We start from the raw sequence: 17,962 nt of genomic DNA, 5'->3' as shown, positions 1-17,962 counted from the left end.
AATATATTTGTGGTAAATGAAGAAATCTACGGTGGCCCTAAAGTGCAAAAAACTTAACAAACCAAAAACGCAACAGCAAAATCAAAAACACAGCATGTAGTACTGTTGGTTTAACTGCTATATCCGCTCGGGGCGCTAGGGGGCAGTGTGTGCACTCGGTGTGTATATGACCGTTTGTGAATCTGCGAAGAATAAGAACATCTTGTCCTGTTTCCTGTTACTGACGCTTTAGCGGCAGCTAGAGTGAGTTATTTATTTATTATTTTAAAAAACTTTTTTTCAGATTTACTCCTCCATATGACATTTAAGTCTCCTTTAACTCATATAACTAAATAGCTCATAAAAATAGTTGCGTTAGCTGTAAAAGTGGGCGTTGAATTCGTGAGCCGAAGTACAAATGACTCTCTACTCACTATATAAGTGCACTATATGTGGTACGAAGTAATGGCTTCTGCACTCTAACTAGTGCACTATACGTTCAGTGCGGGGCCGTTTGGAATACAGCCGTGTAGGTGCCTTTGTATGACTGCAGATGTTATCCTGACCTGAGATAAGGCAGTCTGTTTAAATGTCTTGTTTTTATGACCAGTAGGTGTAGGTGGCGTTCAGAAGGTCCACAAAGGACAAAGAAGCACTATGTCAGTTTACTTGCTAACCAATCATTTTATTTTTAGCAGTGTAGACTTCTTTTAGAAACATATATTGTCCATGTCTTGTTTTTTCTTATATTTTGCAAGACTGTCTCCTGCCTCCTGCCTTAAGATGTTAAGTCAAGTCAAGTCATGTGGAGTTTATTGTCATTTCAACCATACACAGCCAGTTAGTACATAGTGAAATGAAACAATGTGTATATTTTACTGAAGAAAACTTTCTGGACTAAGAGTTTCGTGATCCTACTCATTAATATGCTCTGCTACTACTACACTCGTATTGATACAGACTATATTCTGTATCTAGAAATTTTTGTTCTATTGTTTTTAGGTACTTTTTTGCTTTCTTGTTTAGGCTTTTTTTCATGTACAATGGACGGTGATCAGGGTGGTGCTGAAGATGAACCTCCATCACTGCTGTGGGGACTGGACCCTGTGTTTTCTGCCTACGCCAGGCTTTATGTTAAAGACATCCTACAAATGAGAGAATCTCGACAAGTTCCAGGTTTTCCACATGGCAATGTTCTAGGTTTAAAGCATGAACCCTTGAAGAAGTGGAAACTGAAACTTGTAAACAACAACAGTTCTACAAGACAATTGTTTTACACAGTTGTACACTCCTGGGCAAAAAAAAAGGAAAAAAAAAAGGGCCAAACTCAAATTGGCAAAAGATTAAGCTATTAATGGTCTTAACAACAAATCATTGAAATTAGCAAGAATTAAACAAATAGATAAAGGAACATAGTATAGGAGCTTTCCCTTTGATTTCTTTAAATGTTTAAGCTTGTGGCCCTTGATGGGCTGCATCAAGTGTGGCAGATAACCAGATAATGATCTTTAAAAAAAAAAAACAAACATCCCAGAAGATATTTTTGGAAAATGTTGTACACCCAGGCATGTTTTAGTTTGAATTTGACATCAAACATTTTATTATTATCATGATTTTACCTTTGCGTACAAGAAGACTATATACGTGAATTTCCCTGTTTCTAGCTTTTCCCCAAACAAACATTTCACTGCAGCAAAAGTAAACTAGCAAATGGTGGCACAGGAGCTCATTCAGGAGCGCATTTGTTTCATTCTTGCTCATTTTCTGACCAATGATTTGTTGTTAAGACCATTAAAAGATTAATATTTGCCATTTTGGGCTTGGCCCATTTTTTAATTTTTTTTTGCCCCAGAGTGTATATGTAAAAATAATTTAACTTGACTCTACATATTGTTTCACTACCCACAGGAATTTACTTCTATAAAAGTCACCCGCTGTTCCAGGTGGATGTACTGGGCACTGTGGTGTACAGACGGGAGAGAGATGACTTTTACTGCTATGGAGGTAAACCTGATTCATGTGTCTTATATATGTTCCTTGTTGTTTAAATAAATCAAAATACATTTCAGTACTTCAGTTTCTTTGTGGTCCGTAGGTTATCTTAGCTTCATAGAGAAGCTTTATGTTGATTAACGTTTGCTCTATATGTGTAGTGGATGACAGTACCGGAGTCATCAACTGCCTGTGCTGGAAAGATGAGAAATGGCGAGATCATGGAGGCTTGGCAAAGGGTAAAGCTTTCATATCCGGCTAGATTTCAGTCACTGTTAACCACATTTACTTTTTTTTGCCTGATCTGATGCTATAATTGTTATTTTAGATGCAGCTAGAGGTCCTGCTGGAGGTGGCTTTAATGTAGAGGAGCAGTTGAGGAAGCTCCGGGAGGCACAGAGGAGCAGCTCAGTGCTGGAGATTGGAGATCTGCTCCAAGTACGCGGTTCCCTTAAAACCTCACGTGAACAGAGAGAGATCATGGCCTCCTCATTTTGTAAGCAACCTTCAGAGAAACACTTGAGTCATTTTAAGTGTAGGCTTGCACTAGAATCCTTACACAGGCATTACAAATTCTCTATTAAAACAGTCTTAAGGACAAACGTAAGATTCTCTTAAAATTTGTTTCCAGACCCACAATATCAAAACATAAAGACTGTTAAATGGTTGACCGAGCATCATACTGAATACTCTCTAATGTCTAATTTCTTAACTTTACAACGCTTTTGGGAAACTGGCCCAAGTGGAGTCAATGCCCTCAACTCGCTTCAGATTAATTTTGGCATTCCAGTGGAGTGCACCACACATCTGGCATAAACTTGAGAGAAATGTAAAAAAATATTTAATTATCAGCCTTATTTGTGTGTAATGTTTAATGTTGTTGTATGTTTGACCTTGCATTGTTTTAAGAGATTTTCCTTTTGCATTAGTTAATCACTTAGTGGCTGTCCTCTGAGAATGTAGCACGTAGTTACTGAAATGTTTAGCTCATGACATGACAGTCTATAGAGTTGTGCAAAAAAAAAGAAAAAAAAAAAAACATCCATTGAGCAGAAGTTCTGTGGGCAGAAACACCTTAATTCTGACAGGGTAAATCAAATAACCACTCTTCACAACCGTGGTGAGCAGAAAGGCATCTCAGAACGCACAAAACATTGATGCTCGAGGCGAATGGGCTACAACATCAGAACACCACACCTGCTTCTATTCCTGTCAGCCAAGAACAGGAATCTAAAGCTACAGTGGGCACAGACTCACCTGGAGAGTTAAAGACGGGAAAAAATGTTTTTCAGAGAGCTATATGTACTGCAATGGAGATTTGAGCTAAGTTATGTAAGTTTCTTGGTTTTTTTTGTGTATGTGTACAGATAAAGTGAATGATCCTGTGATGAGTGTGCAGATCTCCCGCATGTTGGAGATGCCTCAGCTCTACAGAGACTGCTATGACAAACCATTCTTTATCCCATCCAGTGAGCTTAGTGCAAGCTCCACTGAGTGAGTTAGTTAGAGTCATTGTAAAGTATATTGGCACCTTGGACACTTTCCAGAAAACATGTGAAAAGTGCCAAACATTCATGCTTGCATATTTTATTGGGATCATTATTAATCTTGAGCTGAGTTTTGTCAAGCTTAGTCTTATATTTTTATTTGATTTAAGTTGCACATTTTAGCCTGTAACAAAAGTAACAGAATGTCTTTTGTCTCTTTCCCCTTTATTTCCTAACATTTTTGTTGTAGTTACATTTGTTCCTAATAGTGATATATATATAAGCGCTAAATCAACGGGGAACAAATGCCAGTGTTTCCACCCAATTAGATCAATTTGTATACTCATTTGTTGAAGATCTGTGCTTGCACTGGATTTAAATAGACAGTGAAGTTGAACTATTAACTATCTAAGAATCAACCGATATGATCCAGTGATAGGTAGGCTGTTCTTTATGAAGTAATCATGTTTGTGAAAGGAGATTAAAATGTATTTGAGGTTAGTTATTTTCACTCATTTGTTTTGTTTTCAGTAATGGAAGACCCTCAAGTTTCCAGTCTGTACTGAGTCAGTCAGTTCACATCTTGAAGGAGTTCCTAAAAGAGAAGGAGGTGACCAGGTTTCGACCTTATGATGTCGAGTATCTTTTACACCCATTGATCCAACAGCCTGGTTCAAACACGTCAGCGGAACAGGTAACGCACCTGACCTAGTGATCATCCAGTTTACTCATGACGCATGACATAAAATACATTACAGTGCTTTAAAAAATCTATCGGTATCACGCAAAAATAACTTATTTTTTGTAGTACTACTTATTTGACTGGCAAACTGTAATTAGTATTCCAGAAATATTTTGTTGGCTGTAATTATATACAAGGACATCTGTTTTTATGGATTACATTGTTTTAGGATTCAACAGGGCATAATAATGAGAAAAGATGCAGCCTCTTTGGTAATTATAAAAGTGAAAATTATGAGTGGAAGAATGTCAGAAGGAGACAATTCAACAGTGAGGATGCAGTGCATATAAATTTTTGTTAACACTGACAAGTGGACAGTGGACAAAAAAAAACTCTATACCAAATTTAGTAGACATATGTTATATGCCTGCTCGGAAACGTCAAACATCGCACCCTAACTATAGGCACAAAAGAAGTCTGACTGCACAGTGACTAGTGAGAACCAGCAACCAATCAGGAGAGAGAGAGAAACAAAGTGAACAGGGGTTGAGAATGACAGATTACGCTATTATACTATAATTATACTGTATATTATTCATTCTCTAATTTGGTGGCAAGTCAATTTATTCTTGTTGTGTAATTTGTGTCATTGCCCAGTTGCAAATTTGTTTAGCTAGTACATTTATGACAGCTGATAAGTGATTAACAGGCTGCGTTTGTGTGTCTCTCTGTGTGTTTGTCTTTTATATCAAGCCATAGTGAGGCCTAGGGGTGTTTGCTTGCCTAAGTGTGTTGCTCATTTATTGGTCTGAATTTTAACTAGTGTGTAAACACTGTAAGTCTTGTGCCTAATGTGTGGCAAACTGGAAATAAAATACACAGATTAAATAATAAAATACACAGAGAACACAGACATACTAGTTTTTTTTCCAACATGCATACCAAATTGCATACTAGCTTACTAAATAGTTTATCAGTACACTAGTGGTGTCATTACTATTAAGGCATACTACTTTGAGTGCAGTATGCGGTTTGAGATTCTGGTCATCTGCAAGTAGCTTGCCATAGCATTTTTCTACCAGAGAGGGCAAACGTCCAAAATCTTCTAAGATTTAATAGCAAGCTTTAACAGATTAAAAGTAATATGTTCTGTGCATTTGTATTAGAGCACAATCAAATATGCAAGATTTAAATATCCTTCCACTTTTGTAATTATTTGCAGAGATCCTGCTCTTTGTTCATTGATTCACATGTGTAATGAATTATCTCAGTCCTGGGTTCTGTGTGTTTGGTGTGTGTGTCTTTAGGAGCCTGGTTCTGTTCGGTCGATGATCCCTGCACAGATCAGGAACCTCCTCAAAGAGACCCTGAAAATTCTGCAAGTGGAGGGAGAGATATTCCGCAAAGTCCTGTCTCAGGATGAGGTGTACAATGTAGGCAAGGCCATTTTCAGCCTCAACACACACACACACACGTACAGAAAATGTTGTTTAATAACCACTACAGCCAGTAGGTACTTGTGAGTGCTGTATTTTTATTACAGAAAATGACTTTTAATACTTCTCTATTTCTGTGGTTTCAGTTCACTAGGTAATTTGTAGCACTCGTATTATTTATATAACAGCAAGTTTCCTTTAACAGCACTCACTGATAAAGCATTATCTGAATTCAGTCCAATGTCTGGATGTCCAATGTTACTTCTTTTCCATATAATGTTCTATATAGAACAGTCTGTATAATCTATAGTGAATGAGTGTGGGAGTGAACCCGAGCAAGAATAAACAACATGTAGTATACGTATTAGAGAAAGCTATTAATTTTGTAATGTATTATCTATTGGAGTAATTGTAATAAAAAACTGACTGAGTGCGATTCCTGTGTGCGTCTCCTGCAGGTAACTGAACATGACAAAGATCTGCTTGCGGCGATTTGTGACATCTTGAGAGAGGATTGCAAAAGAGAGAAATGTAAGTTCCTATTCTGCCTCTGGATATCTTTTATTCCCTGCTATCTTTTAGCAGAAAAAGCATGTCTTGTGGCAGCCATTTTCACCAGTTATACAGTAGTGAATTACAGTTGCAGCAAAGAGCCTTATGGTGCATCGTAGCTGGTGCGTAAAGTGATATGCAGTCAAGTAGCTAGTGTTCCTCTCTTTCAGTGTTTCATACTTACAGGATAAAAGATTGCTGGACAAAGCTGAGTTACTGTTACCACCCTGAAGTTGATTATTTTCCAATAACTACACATGCTATTCCTAAGTGTATTCCTCTTAATCTACAGCAATTTGTCAACTATTAACATTTTTATTTACGTCATGCATTTTTTACTGTTGGGGAACGTCCAAAAAACAAACTAGTTCCTGTTTTCACTTACACCGACTGAGCGTTTTATTAGGAACACTATACTAATACTGGGTAGGGCCTTCCTTTGCTCTCAAAACAGCCTCAATACTTCATGGAATGGATTCCACAAGATGTTGGAAACATTCCTTTGAGATTCTGGTCCATGTTGACATGATTGCATCACACACCAATTTCTCTTTTTTTCTTTCTCTAGAAGTTAATAAAACAAACAAACAACAACAACAAAAAAATGCAAGTTTGTCATGTTATCAAAAGGCACAAGACCTCTGTCTTGGAGATTGGGGCTTCTTGTGAAACAAATTAAATGGTACAATGGATGTTTATAATAATCTGACAGTCCAATACAGACACTTTGCATGTTCTATTTACTTACGCATTTTGAAAAAGCTCTTAAATTAAGACCTATGCTCCAGTGAATGAATTGTGACTATGAGACTTGCATGAATTGAAAATGAATCGAAAACTACCCGATAAATAAACATTACAGCTCCATTTCAGGAAGGATTATTGTTTGTTGGTTGTTTTATGCCAGATGTGTTGAGGGGTTTTACTCGACACTTAGTGGCAAATCATATTACTTCTGGGTTCTGCATGCCACATTAGGGAAAACATAACAAACATATAGAAATCTATAGAATAGTATAAACATATAGCAAAAAATGAATGAAACACAATCTTAAGAAGTTCAGAATTGATGGCCACATGTGCAGTAGTATTGCAACCAGTTTTAATAATATAAATGATGATGTCAAGCTGATGTCCCAGTCCCTGAGTCACATTTTAAGTCAGATAACATGTCAATTCTTGCTTATGCTGTCTGGTTTCAGATGCTGAAAAGGGTTGCCATGTGCTGCACATCTTGTCCAGCGTGAGGCAGCGTTACAGCCGTAATCTGAGCAGAGAAGCACTGGATGTGGCGCTGAAGTTCTTAGAGTGTAACAGTGACATCATCAGTACAACAGATGCCCATTACACTGTTTTATAATCATGGGGTTTAAAATGTTCTGGGAAACTTACACACCCCAAATCTTTATTATGTCTAAGCAAAGAACATTCAAGGCTAGAGTTTCTTAAAGTGCCTGACTGAGTCCTCATGGGGCTGTGCAGAAATTGCTGTCAATATGCCTTTGCCAAATATCTCAAAACTATTTTTGATATGCTGTTGACAAATTTCATAATTATCATTTGCTTGCAAATTGATTTTGGTATTAATCTGTCCAAAATAGGCCTGTTTTACAGACAACTTTTACAGATAGCAATCAATTTACATGCTGTTTTAGCTCAGTGATTTTCTAAACTGGGGTATGAAAGATGTTATACGATCATGCTCGATTTCTGCTTTTTAATACAACGTTAATTCAATGATCGCACAAGCCCCAGAGTCATACATCTATATTGCTCTATATTGCTCTATAGATGTATGACTCTGGGGCTTGTATGATCATGGGGCTTTGCTTAGGGTTCCACTTAATTAATTTTATTATTAATAAGGTTAAATAAATTGACAGACCTACTGCTTGAAGCAACTTTTCAGGGTATCAGCGTTCTCTATATGGCAGACTTGCCTAGCATTATAATAAAGAAAGGATATATTTTTCGAATTGAAAAAGATATTTGGGGAAAAAAAGAAACCAACAAAAAACCACCAAAGTTGTTTTGCATTATATTGTTATTTAAAAAATTTAGCCATCTAGGTCTGACATGTGCTTTTAAAAAGGTAACACAGAGATGAAATTAGTCATGTGATCATAGTTCAATACTTTTTTTTTCCCTTTTTTACACTTTAAAGAATTGCCTTTTTTTCTTACACTTTAAAGAATTAAAGGAATAGCATTTTCCAAGCATTGTGATGACTTAATACAGTATGAGTGAACGTGTACACTGTGTAAGTGGAGAGTATTTGGGCGTTACATGGCCACAGGAGGACGCCATGATCAAATCAGTCTGTTCATGAGCACATCTGTATCCATGCAGTTTTCTTGGGCTGCCGTCCTATTGGCAGCGGATCATCTGTCTAATCTAATAAATAGTGTTGAATTTATTCAGCTCGGGTACAGCAACTTTTCTGGTATGAGAACTGATAAGCAGATTATGTGCTAGAAATGTGTTGGTGGTGTTTATCCTACTTAAACTAACTGAGCCGGAAGAGGCTCATTAAAAAGCGCTAGCTGGATGCGTTCCACTTGGTGCCACACTGACCTGAGCAATAATGCAATAATGCAGTAATGCAGTAATGCCCCACCACATTAATGGCAGGAAAACAAGCAGCAGATGTGCCGTTGTTTTAGCTCCAATTCCTTCTGCTTTCACTCTGCTTTCTTATTCCTCTCCTGCAAATATCCATTTGCACACTGCCAGCCCGGCCCATTGCACACACAGGCCTACAAGTAAAGCTGGGAATCGATCCCAAAAAAGAGTCGATTCACTGATTCAAGGAATCACGTATCAACTTTAGATTCAGTATTACACAGTGAAATTGATTCGTATCAAGTTCGCGCAGAGTAGGAGATATGGTTATCACTGACACAGTAAAACAGCAGTGTTTTACTTTCTTAAACAGGGTTAAATGTCAAATTTACTATAAAACCTGCCTTACAATACAATAACACCAATACTTTAGCATTTTAAGGCGAAGTCAGAAGGAGAGACAGGTACAGGTTTAAGCCTAGTTATCCAGATAATGTAAAGTAGCCTTTAGTTTGGCGTTAAATCCCTCATCACATTAGATTGGTTAACATTAGTTTAACCAAGTTCATTCAGAACCTTGAGTTCAACGAGTTGCTCGCCAAGGACATACATCTTGACAAGATGATTGTCCAGAATCGACTCCTTGAATCGACTCCCAACACTTAGATTCGAACAGCCCTAGCCGCTGAGCACAAGCGCGAGCCTTAAAGCCAACGGGATCGCGCGCTCACATTTAAAGGAGAAGCCGTGGGCTTCTGGTCGCCAGCGCGCTCACGTTCAACCACATTTATAGCCAGGCTATTGTAGTTATCACAAAGGACCGGACACAGTATTCAAGTACTTCATTATTTCCATGTGTATATAGCCTATATTTCTCCTTGTCGCGCGGACGTTAACAGTGTTTCGGTGCGGACCGAGCGGAGACGTGTCAGTTCGGATTCTCGTCGAGCTGCACTCGAATAAATGGATTCAGAGATTTCTTTTTGCAGCACGAGGCGGTAATAAATAAGTTGGAGTGCTCGGTATTTCTGCTGTAACGTCACTGCGCAGAAGAAAGTATAGAAAGCGGACGGCTCGCGAGGAAGCACGAGCGCTTCTTTTCATGAGGAAAAGACCAGCGGCTTTATTCCAGCAAACCTCTTCGTGACTGTCCCGCTCTGTGTCCCTCACTACCGCCCGGTTTAGCCCATTACATCCCGGGATTGCTTTCTATCTGCCTGTCTTTCTTTTTTTTTTATCCTTTTCTGTGTACACCGGTTCAAAAATGCAGCTCCGGACCGTCTTGGATGTGAAAGTGGTGGACGTGGAGAAAAGGCGGCATCCGTCCAAACACTACGTGAGTAACGTTAGGGGCCTTTAATTCAATATCCCTGGCAGCTCCTGGATTAGTCAAGAGTCAGGAGCTGCGATTCATTCCCATTTACGATCGATTATCGTATACCAGCGGTCCATGCACGCGCACTAACATGGGACAACCGGAAGCAGTTGATTATTGATAAAGCAGCCGCTTGAGGATGCGGAGCAATGACGTCATACGCGCGATCGGTTTGTTATGATTGTGTCTCAGGGTCTGACATGAGATCGTAAACACCTCCTCAGTGAATGTGCATGCTTTCACTCTTACAGCCCATTTGTGTCACGCTTGAATTGTGCATAATACAGGTATTAAGAGGTGCAAATGTGACAAGTTACACTGGAAGCTCGCTCACTAATCACTGGAGCAATATGAAACTGCATTTTGTTTGGGAAATGCATTTGCATTGCATACTCACAGTAATCACTGTGCACCTACTATGTGCACCTAGAGGGTAGGTTTCCCAGACAAAATAGCCTGTGCATGTTCATACTGGTCCATACTCAAGTGTCAATACCTTGTGTGCTTTGACTTGAGCTCATGTGAAATGTTGTTTTCTCACTCATTTTTATCCAGATGTTAGTTTCTAAAGTTCTATGAGATGAAATGTTCTGTGAGGCTCCTGTAAACTAACAAACTACTAAAACACACCAGCATCCCATGTACATTATTATAGCCCCAAACCTTTTTCAAAAAGTTCAGATCCAAAGTTGAAGAAGTGCAAAATGACATTGAATTTCAAATACACGGGGTGCATCTGAGTACTACTAATTTTGTGCTGCATGCTTTTTTTTTTTTTTAGTCTCGTAGATCAGAGGACCAGCAGAAAAGTACGTGAACTTCAGTACATGCATAACTTGCTAGTAGCAATTTCATGCAAATGTCAACCTTACCTTGTAAATATAAAGCACACAGGAACAAATCGCTCTGCTCACTGAGATTTATTTTTTAAGGAATTTGACTATTCCTATAAGAGCACCACATTTTAATCCACCCTTATTGCACTGTTTCAACTGAAGGATCAACACTTTTGTACTTCATAACCCAATGCCACTAGTAAAGCAGAGAGATTATTATCTTTAATTCTTTATTTTTATATACAGTTCCCTCCAAAAGGTGCCACGTTCTAAGCTGTGTAACACATCTAGATGTAAATATCAGGAAATGATCAGGAAATCAGCTGAAATTTTGATCTATTGTTTCATTTTCATGTTTTGATCTCAAACACAAATATCTTCAGCGTATAGCAAAAACAAAAGAATTGGCCTTGCCGTTCCAATACTTTCAGAGGCGACTGTATTAAAAATTAATTTTCTGCAAAAACTGTGTATATGATATCAAATCTATGACAATGATAAACTGCTATATATCTGTAACACATGAATAATTAATATACATTTGGTCTGCATTTTCCCTGTAAAATCTCATGGCCAGATATGCACACTTTCTCACAAAATGGGGCATTTCTAGGTTTGTTAACAAAGTGCCAGCTTTTAATGGTTGCAGGAAAGAAAGGGGAAAATGCAACAATAATAATTGATTTTAATGCCTAGTTACTGTGACTAACAATGGAGTGGGTTATTGGGTAAAGTACTCATGTGATACTTTCAGAGAAGGTTATATAGATGTACTTTTACATGATATTGATTTCACATCATCATAATGCCCAGCCCTAACCTCCAAACTGATCCCAGATCAGCAGAAATAAGCAGCGGTACACTGCATGGAACAGTGGACAACCCTTTTTTCTGTCCTAAATTCTTCCTCCATTCTCTCCAGGGAGAGTAAAAGAAAGGTGAGAAAAACTAACAGAGACTCATCCCTTAGCTTCACATGGACCAAGAGAGTGAGGGAGGGAAAGAAAGAGGAGCTCATTTTCTGTGTTTGTCCAACAGCTGGAGATGCTTTTCCTGTGAGAGGAGGGGACAAATAGAGATAGTGCTTGAGAGAGGAAGGGGCTTTGTACCCAGCTTTTAATCCCAAAGAAGTGCTCTGACTAGAGGAAAAACTAGACCATTTCCTCATTTTCAGCAATCCTACATTTTCCTTTACATCTATAGGTGACTATCTATGTGTATCCTTTTTTCACTGCTCTCAGGTCATGACAAAGGATGTGGTCACCATTTTGGCCTTGAATGTACCCGGTTGGTCAGTATTAGTAAACCGTATGCGTACAGTCCTTTAAAAAGAGCAGGAGAGGAGGAGTGGAAATATTGTATGAGTGTCTCAGTTCTAATGCCAGACAGGAAGCCAGCAGTGACAAACTGCCAAAAAGTATATAGCACTCTCTCCATTAAAACAGTATGTGCTTGAACTGAACACACAGATGTGAATCAGGTGTCTAAATACACTTTTTCCCCCCACTCAGTGCCACTTTTTGTAAAGACAAACAGTCCTGATCTGAATTTGAAGATGTTCTGAGGCAGCTGTATTACATCCTTGTTAAAAGAGGCCATAAAATGTCAGCCACGATAGTGTCTCGACTTCAGCCTTTTACTTATTAGGCCATCAGGCTTTAGGCTGCACTCTCTCTCTCTCTCTCTCTCTCTCTGTGTGTGTGTGTGTGTGCTGGAGGGCCTTTTTAAGCACTGAGCTCCAGCAGTGAGCAGCATGGTAAGGGTGGCTGTTAAACGGCTTTAGTCACTGGCTATCCATTGTTTGGAGATTTTGTCTGGAGGGAAGGGAAGCAGGACCTGCATGTGTGTGTGTGTGCGTGCATGGGTGTAAAAAAGAGATAGCTAGGATTGCTCAATTAATCATGTTCGGATCGTGTTCACAACTTTTGACTTATTTAATGAGATAAATGTAATCAACAGCATCACTGACTTTGATTAAAGCTGGGTATTTGTCAGATATATTAAGCTATTAGTATAACTTCAATTCCCACTTTTTAAATTAAGTGCAGTAACTGTAGCTTTTTTAAAGTAGGTTTTTCAGTACTGGGTTAACTTTTTATTTATTGAGACTAAATCACGTGCTTTCCTTTGCTTCATGTATGTGTTTTAGCCCCAGTCTAACTGGTGCTTATATTTTGCAGTTAAGATTTTAGTCACATATTATTGTGAAGGGATATGAAATCACAATCTATAATGTGAAAGAAAAGCCTGTTTTATGCAAATTTTATTGAAAAAGTCCTACAAAACTCCTTTCTAATTTGGCTGAACGATTGTGATAAATCATTCTGATTTTACTATTAAGCAAAGCAGTTGTTATCATTTTAGCTCTTATTGTGCCGTCCTACTTTCTGCTTGTGCGTATTTGGTCCTTAGGTCATTTGTCTCCAAGTCTCTCTCTCACTGTCTGTGCCAAAGCCCAAGTCTCACCAGAGACCTTCATGTCCAAGAAGTGTGTGTATATATCTATGTGTGTGAGGCATTGTCTCTAAATCCTCTCCAGTCGTTCTGCTCTGTTTCTTCTCAAAGCCTGTGTGGCTGTTTCCCTCCTTTTTTTCCCCCAGTCTTTCCACACACTAAAACCAGCTCTAGATCTACCAAACTGTTAACGAATCTGATCCTGCATTCAAAGAAAACACATGTCCAGGAGATCCTAGGTCAACCCTGAAACTACTTTTAGAGATTTATGATCGAGTTATCCAGATTTCAAACGAACAACTCTTGTATCCTTTTTGCTTGTGGTCTGGTTGTCATTTCCCTCTCTCTAATCCTTTTTTTCTTACTCCTTCTGTAGGCTTGAGTTGTTTGCAGCTTGTCAACAGCAGGGTGGTGGATGGGATTGCATTCAGCACAGTGCGATTACATCATGTAGTAGCTACGATCTGTGGGTATAGTGACATGTGTGGGCATCGTGGGAAGTCCATGCCACAGCAGAGATCACAGATATGGGGTCTTAAGCGCAGTGCTGAAATCTGCACAGCTGATTTCGGGTCAGATTTTGCTTTTTGTAGCTTCATGAGTACATTTATATGATGAAGGAGAAATGATTGGGGATCAGTACACTTAATATATGGCAGATATTGGCATTAAATCCCAGTTTCTGGAAAAGGTCCTTGGCCCAGCTGGATATACAGAGATTCTCAGTGTGTTTTGTGCTATACAGGATGAGGTTAAGATTTTAGACCCTTATAACAAATTGAAGTTGAAGACTAACTTCCAGTCAAATTACAGCATTTGAAGGCAGGGATAGTTTACTTAAATCACTGTCGCAGTCAATAGTCAGGGTCAGCAAGCAGGCAGACGACCAAGGTTAACCAGGGTGAAAATGTTCTCATAAAAACACAAGACATAGGCAACACAATCGTGTCTAGTTAGAAAAACTATAAACTAGAGAAAACTAGGAAAAACAAAATAGGTTCCATATGTACTCAACGTAGAGGTTACAGTCTGGAGATTTTTTCTCTTGGTTCTATGCAGATGCACCTTGACTTTTGAATGAATATTTTGAAAATAATCATTAAAACTGAACAAAGACAAATTTCATTTTATTGAGGCTCTACAACAGCCCCCTAAGTGCAATTAGAACCATTAGGAATATTTGCACATTATTAAATGGTAGTTAACAACTATAATCTTGTGTCTTTTCACCAATAAAAATGCACCTGCATGACCTGCATAGGGAAAACAACCCTTTCTGAGAACCCATAAGATGTGTCCATCAAAGCACCACCCGAGCCACACATGCAAACAATTTGCTGTGCTTGAAAAACGGTGCAATGTGAAACCAACCGAAACGAATGAAAAATGTCACAAAAAGTCAATCTCTACTACAGACTTTAGGAAGACAAACTAGGTGGCAAAACAGCCTAAGAGTGTAGGAAAAGTGAATACTCCGTTTTACAGTGCAAGATTTTGAGAAGACTTGGCGGAGAAACAAAGGGTTTAAATTACACGGTGGGAAATGAGGGTCAGGTGGAACCAATCAGAAACCATGTGGGTACACAAGAACAGGACACTATGTCAGGAACAAAACAGTTATTAGAAAATGACCAACAGGGTGGTGTAATGCAAAGGGTGTTTACCAACCCAGGGATGATAATTTTCCAGTAGTTACACACAACAAAGCGTTTTATTGCTTTTATATCAAAGCAATTTGCCAAACGTTCCCCACTTTTTTTTATCCATTTATAGGTATTTTTGCTTGTTGTGGAATGTAGTTCTGGTTATCACTTACAATATAACAGGTACAAACAGCCGTGCCCTCACCAGCTTCTAATAAGACAGCAAAGTATCCTGAAGACTTCCTCGTGTCAGGAAATAGTTTACCTACCTTTGAGTCTTCTTTCATAATTGTTAAATAAACATTTCATTAGAGAAAGCATCACTAGAGCAATGTTTATGTGTTTTTCCTTGTTAAATACCAACATGTTTAAAAATTGGTTATTGTTAGGCTTAAATTATGCAAGCTTTTGCCACTGTTAATGAGTTGTTACTATAGCAACAATAACGTATTAGAACGAGCAGATTAATACATGCCTGTAGTTTGCTATGCAGCCAACACTGCATCATATTCTTGCAAAAAAAAAAAATAGTCAACACCTATTGACCAATCAGATTCAAGAATTCAGTAGGTATAAATACAGATATTTAAAGTGGAAAACAAAGAGGGACAGACTGAAGTGTTGAGTGTGGGTTACCATAGGGGTCAGAGCCAGACTGGACTTAGTCAGGTAGCTGGGTGTTGTGAGGCCGTGGTTGTGGACATGGTTGTAGGTGTGGCAGGAATGTCAATATCCTGGCCTAGTGGTTCTGTAGAATGCTTTGAATGACTTTGGGAAGCCCTTATATGTTTGAGTGGTTGTTTTGTACTTGTGAAGTCAAAGGTAAAAATCCCAGTGGAGATGTTTCATTTTCATACAGTCAGCAGAAGCAGATGCTACTGGATTAGACAATCAGGAATAGCTGTTTAATTCTGATCCTAAAAGGTTGGAAAGAGGAAGCGTATGCTGAATCAACACTTTTACATCTCTTCAGGAAATGCAGTGTGCTACTTCCTGTGCTAGGAGTGTGTGGTGTTTGTCAGTCTCTGTGAATGAGGTAAAGGGGGCCAAGCAGAGGTCATTTATAAAGTGGAAATGACCACAAAAAAGGGCAGAGGCTGTGTGTGTGGAGACGTTTGTGCAATGATAAGACAAAGGGTCTTCTGGCCACACTCTTCCCACAAAAGTTAAAAGACCATTCCATAAACGTGACATCATTCTCTGACTTTTTGCTGCTGTGTTCAGCACAGGGATTGAGTTAACTCTCTTTAATCTTTGTTACTTCTTTAATCTAGATACCACCAAATTAATGATTAGTAAGATAATGACTTCCTGCAAAGGCCCCTTCCCAGGATGTCATTAGCAACAGCCCGAGCTGCTGAAAGCTAACAGTGAAGACACATTTTACAAGAACAGTACGACACTCTGCTGTCTAAATCACACATCAAGTTGTTTGTTTCGTTCACACATCAAGCAACTGCACAAGGCATCCCATTAAACATTTAGGAAAAGGGTTCCTAATGGGTTATTTGGATGGTTAGTGGTTTTAGCTTTTTTGGGACTTTTTTTTGAAAGAGAAACCCTTTTTGGATGGTACTACAATGAAACTTTAGGAGTTCCTCTAATAGGACAAAGCAAAGAATCCTTTAGGGTGCTAGATGGAATCTTTTTTCCAAGTGTTTATATCACCATAATGCCTAACCTTTTAACCTGGTTTATTATCATGATCTATTACTTAATAAAATGAACAGTTGTCAGTGGTGTAACAGGTAGCATTGCCAACTCGCAAAACCAGGGATCCTGTTTCAATCCTGAGCGCAGGTTACTTTCTCCCCCTGTCTATGTGGGTTTCCTCCAGGTTCACCAGTTTCTTCCCACCTTCCAAATACATGCCAGTAGGTGAATTAGCTACTCTAAATTGCCTGGAGGTATGAATGTGCATGAGCTTGGTGCCCTGTGATGAATTGGCATCCCATCCAAGGGTTTATCCCTTTTTGGGGCTTGTGTTCCCAAGATAAGGGTTTCCTATCCGGTTATGGTGGAACCTGGGTTTCCTCTGGGTTCCCCAGTTTCCTTCCAGTTCCCGAAAACCTGCCAGTAGAGGCATATGTGTTTGCTTGGTGCCCTGTGATGAACTGGCATCCCATCCATTGGTGTATTCCTGCCTTGCTCCCAGTGTTCCTGAGATAGGCTCCGGATCCACGGTGACCCTGACCAGGATAATACAGTTATTGAAGATGAATGCATGTGTGTCAGTACTTGTCTAATTTGGCAGTATTTTAACTGAAAAGGAACCTCAGCCGACATCACTGATGTGCTCGAAATGACAATTGGATAAACATTGGTTAAATATTGCAATATGTTGTCTAACTGATTATCAGCACATGCTTATGTGACAGATACCAGAGAAGAACATCAGCTCTATGTGTAGTGTGGTTTAAATTCAAGGAAAAAACACACAGAGAAACCAAAAGCACATTATGTATATTCCATCAGATATTCTTCCAAGCCAGAGTATATATATTTAGAACGCATTTGATTCTCGGAAACATCAGCGGTTCTGCGATTGATTTTATACCCATATGTTGGAAGACTTTCTCTTGTCTTTGCATGATTGATCTCCGATATTCTCCTATATTATTATCCCATAATAAAGGTTTTGTGGGCGGTGAAATGTTCGAGTTGAAAACGTGGAAGATGGGTAGAGTTTTTTTTATATGAGCCTTTAAATAGATGTCTTTAGGCGGGGTTCAGAGCTTTTAGTGGTGAGGCCTGCTGCTTTCCAGCCACACCAAACCTGCTAAAGTGCTTCTCCACTCATTGCACGAGACAAATCTGAAGGACAGAGGTCTGCTGACTGTACAGTAAGTTTCTTATTTCTTATTTTCTCTGAACAGAGGTGTGTGTAGATTTGTGTGTAATGCGTAGCTCAGATTACTTTAGGATTTGAAATTTGGTCAATCTGAGGAAGCTTTTGTGCCAGTT

General features: G+C 38.9%; 2 protein-coding genes across 12 annotated transcripts in view; both read left to right on the top strand.

The window, feature by feature from the left end:
- Positions 1–119: 119 nt before the first annotated feature.
- Positions 120–8,345, top strand: stn1 (STN1 subunit of CST complex). 3 transcript variants are annotated; one of them, XM_026931714.3, is made up of 10 exons: positions 120–243; positions 1,006–1,155; positions 1,888–1,983; positions 2,133–2,210; positions 2,300–2,467; positions 3,339–3,465; positions 3,990–4,152; positions 5,448–5,573; positions 6,035–6,107; positions 7,331–8,345. In XM_026931714.3, exons 2-10 carry the CDS (start codon positions 1,023–1,025, stop codon positions 7,486–7,488), a joined length of 1,122 nt encoding a protein of 373 aa, XP_026787515.3. In that variant the 5' UTR covers positions 120–243; positions 1,006–1,022; the 3' UTR covers positions 7,489–8,345. The 3 variants fall into 3 exon arrangements, with proteins under 3 accessions (XP_026787515.3, XP_034155849.2, XP_026787516.3); XM_034299958.2 differs by lacking the exon at positions 120–243 and adding an exon at positions 417–508; XM_026931715.3 differs by lacking the exon at positions 120–243 and adding an exon at positions 519–638.
- Positions 8,346–9,390: 1,045 nt separating this feature from the next.
- The window catches only part of sh3pxd2aa (SH3 and PX domains 2Aa), a 110,009-nt gene continuing 101,437 nt past the window's right edge, over positions 9,391–17,962 (top strand). For 7 of the 9 annotated variants that reach the window (XM_053229917.1, XM_053229913.1, XM_053229914.1 and 4 more), the window contains exon 1: positions 9,391–10,026. In XM_053229917.1, the coding sequence (XP_053085892.1) occupies positions 9,955–10,026 (72 nt within the window). In that variant the 5' untranslated portion in view covers positions 9,391–9,954. Of the gene's footprint in view, positions 10,027–10,857; positions 17,842–17,962 lie in introns of those variants that run through there. The other 2 variants (XM_053229916.1, XM_053229915.1) reach the window with 2 other exon arrangements.

This window comes from Pangasianodon hypophthalmus, chromosome 26, assembly GCF_027358585.1.
Source record: "Pangasianodon hypophthalmus isolate fPanHyp1 chromosome 26, fPanHyp1.pri, whole genome shotgun sequence".
Classification (NCBI taxonomy): Eukaryota; Metazoa; Chordata; class Actinopteri; order Siluriformes; family Pangasiidae; genus Pangasianodon; species Pangasianodon hypophthalmus.
The sequence above is the reverse complement of the archived record's forward strand: the minus strand, read 5'-3'. Positions and strand labels throughout refer to the sequence as shown.

Excerpts from the sequence above, each read along its gene's own strand:
- stn1 (XM_026931714.3), top strand. The coding sequence starts at position 1,023 with ATGGACGGTGATCAGGGTGGTGCTGAAGATGAACCTCCATCACTGCTG. Across the intron at positions 2,211-2,299 it reads TCATGGAGGCTTGGCAAAGG|ATGCAGCTAGAGGTCCTGCT; the intron begins GTAAAGCTTTCA and ends TTGTTATTTTAG. Across the intron at positions 3,466-3,989 it reads CTTAGTGCAAGCTCCACTGA|TAATGGAAGACCCTCAAGTT; the intron begins GTGAGTTAGTTA and ends TTTTGTTTTCAG.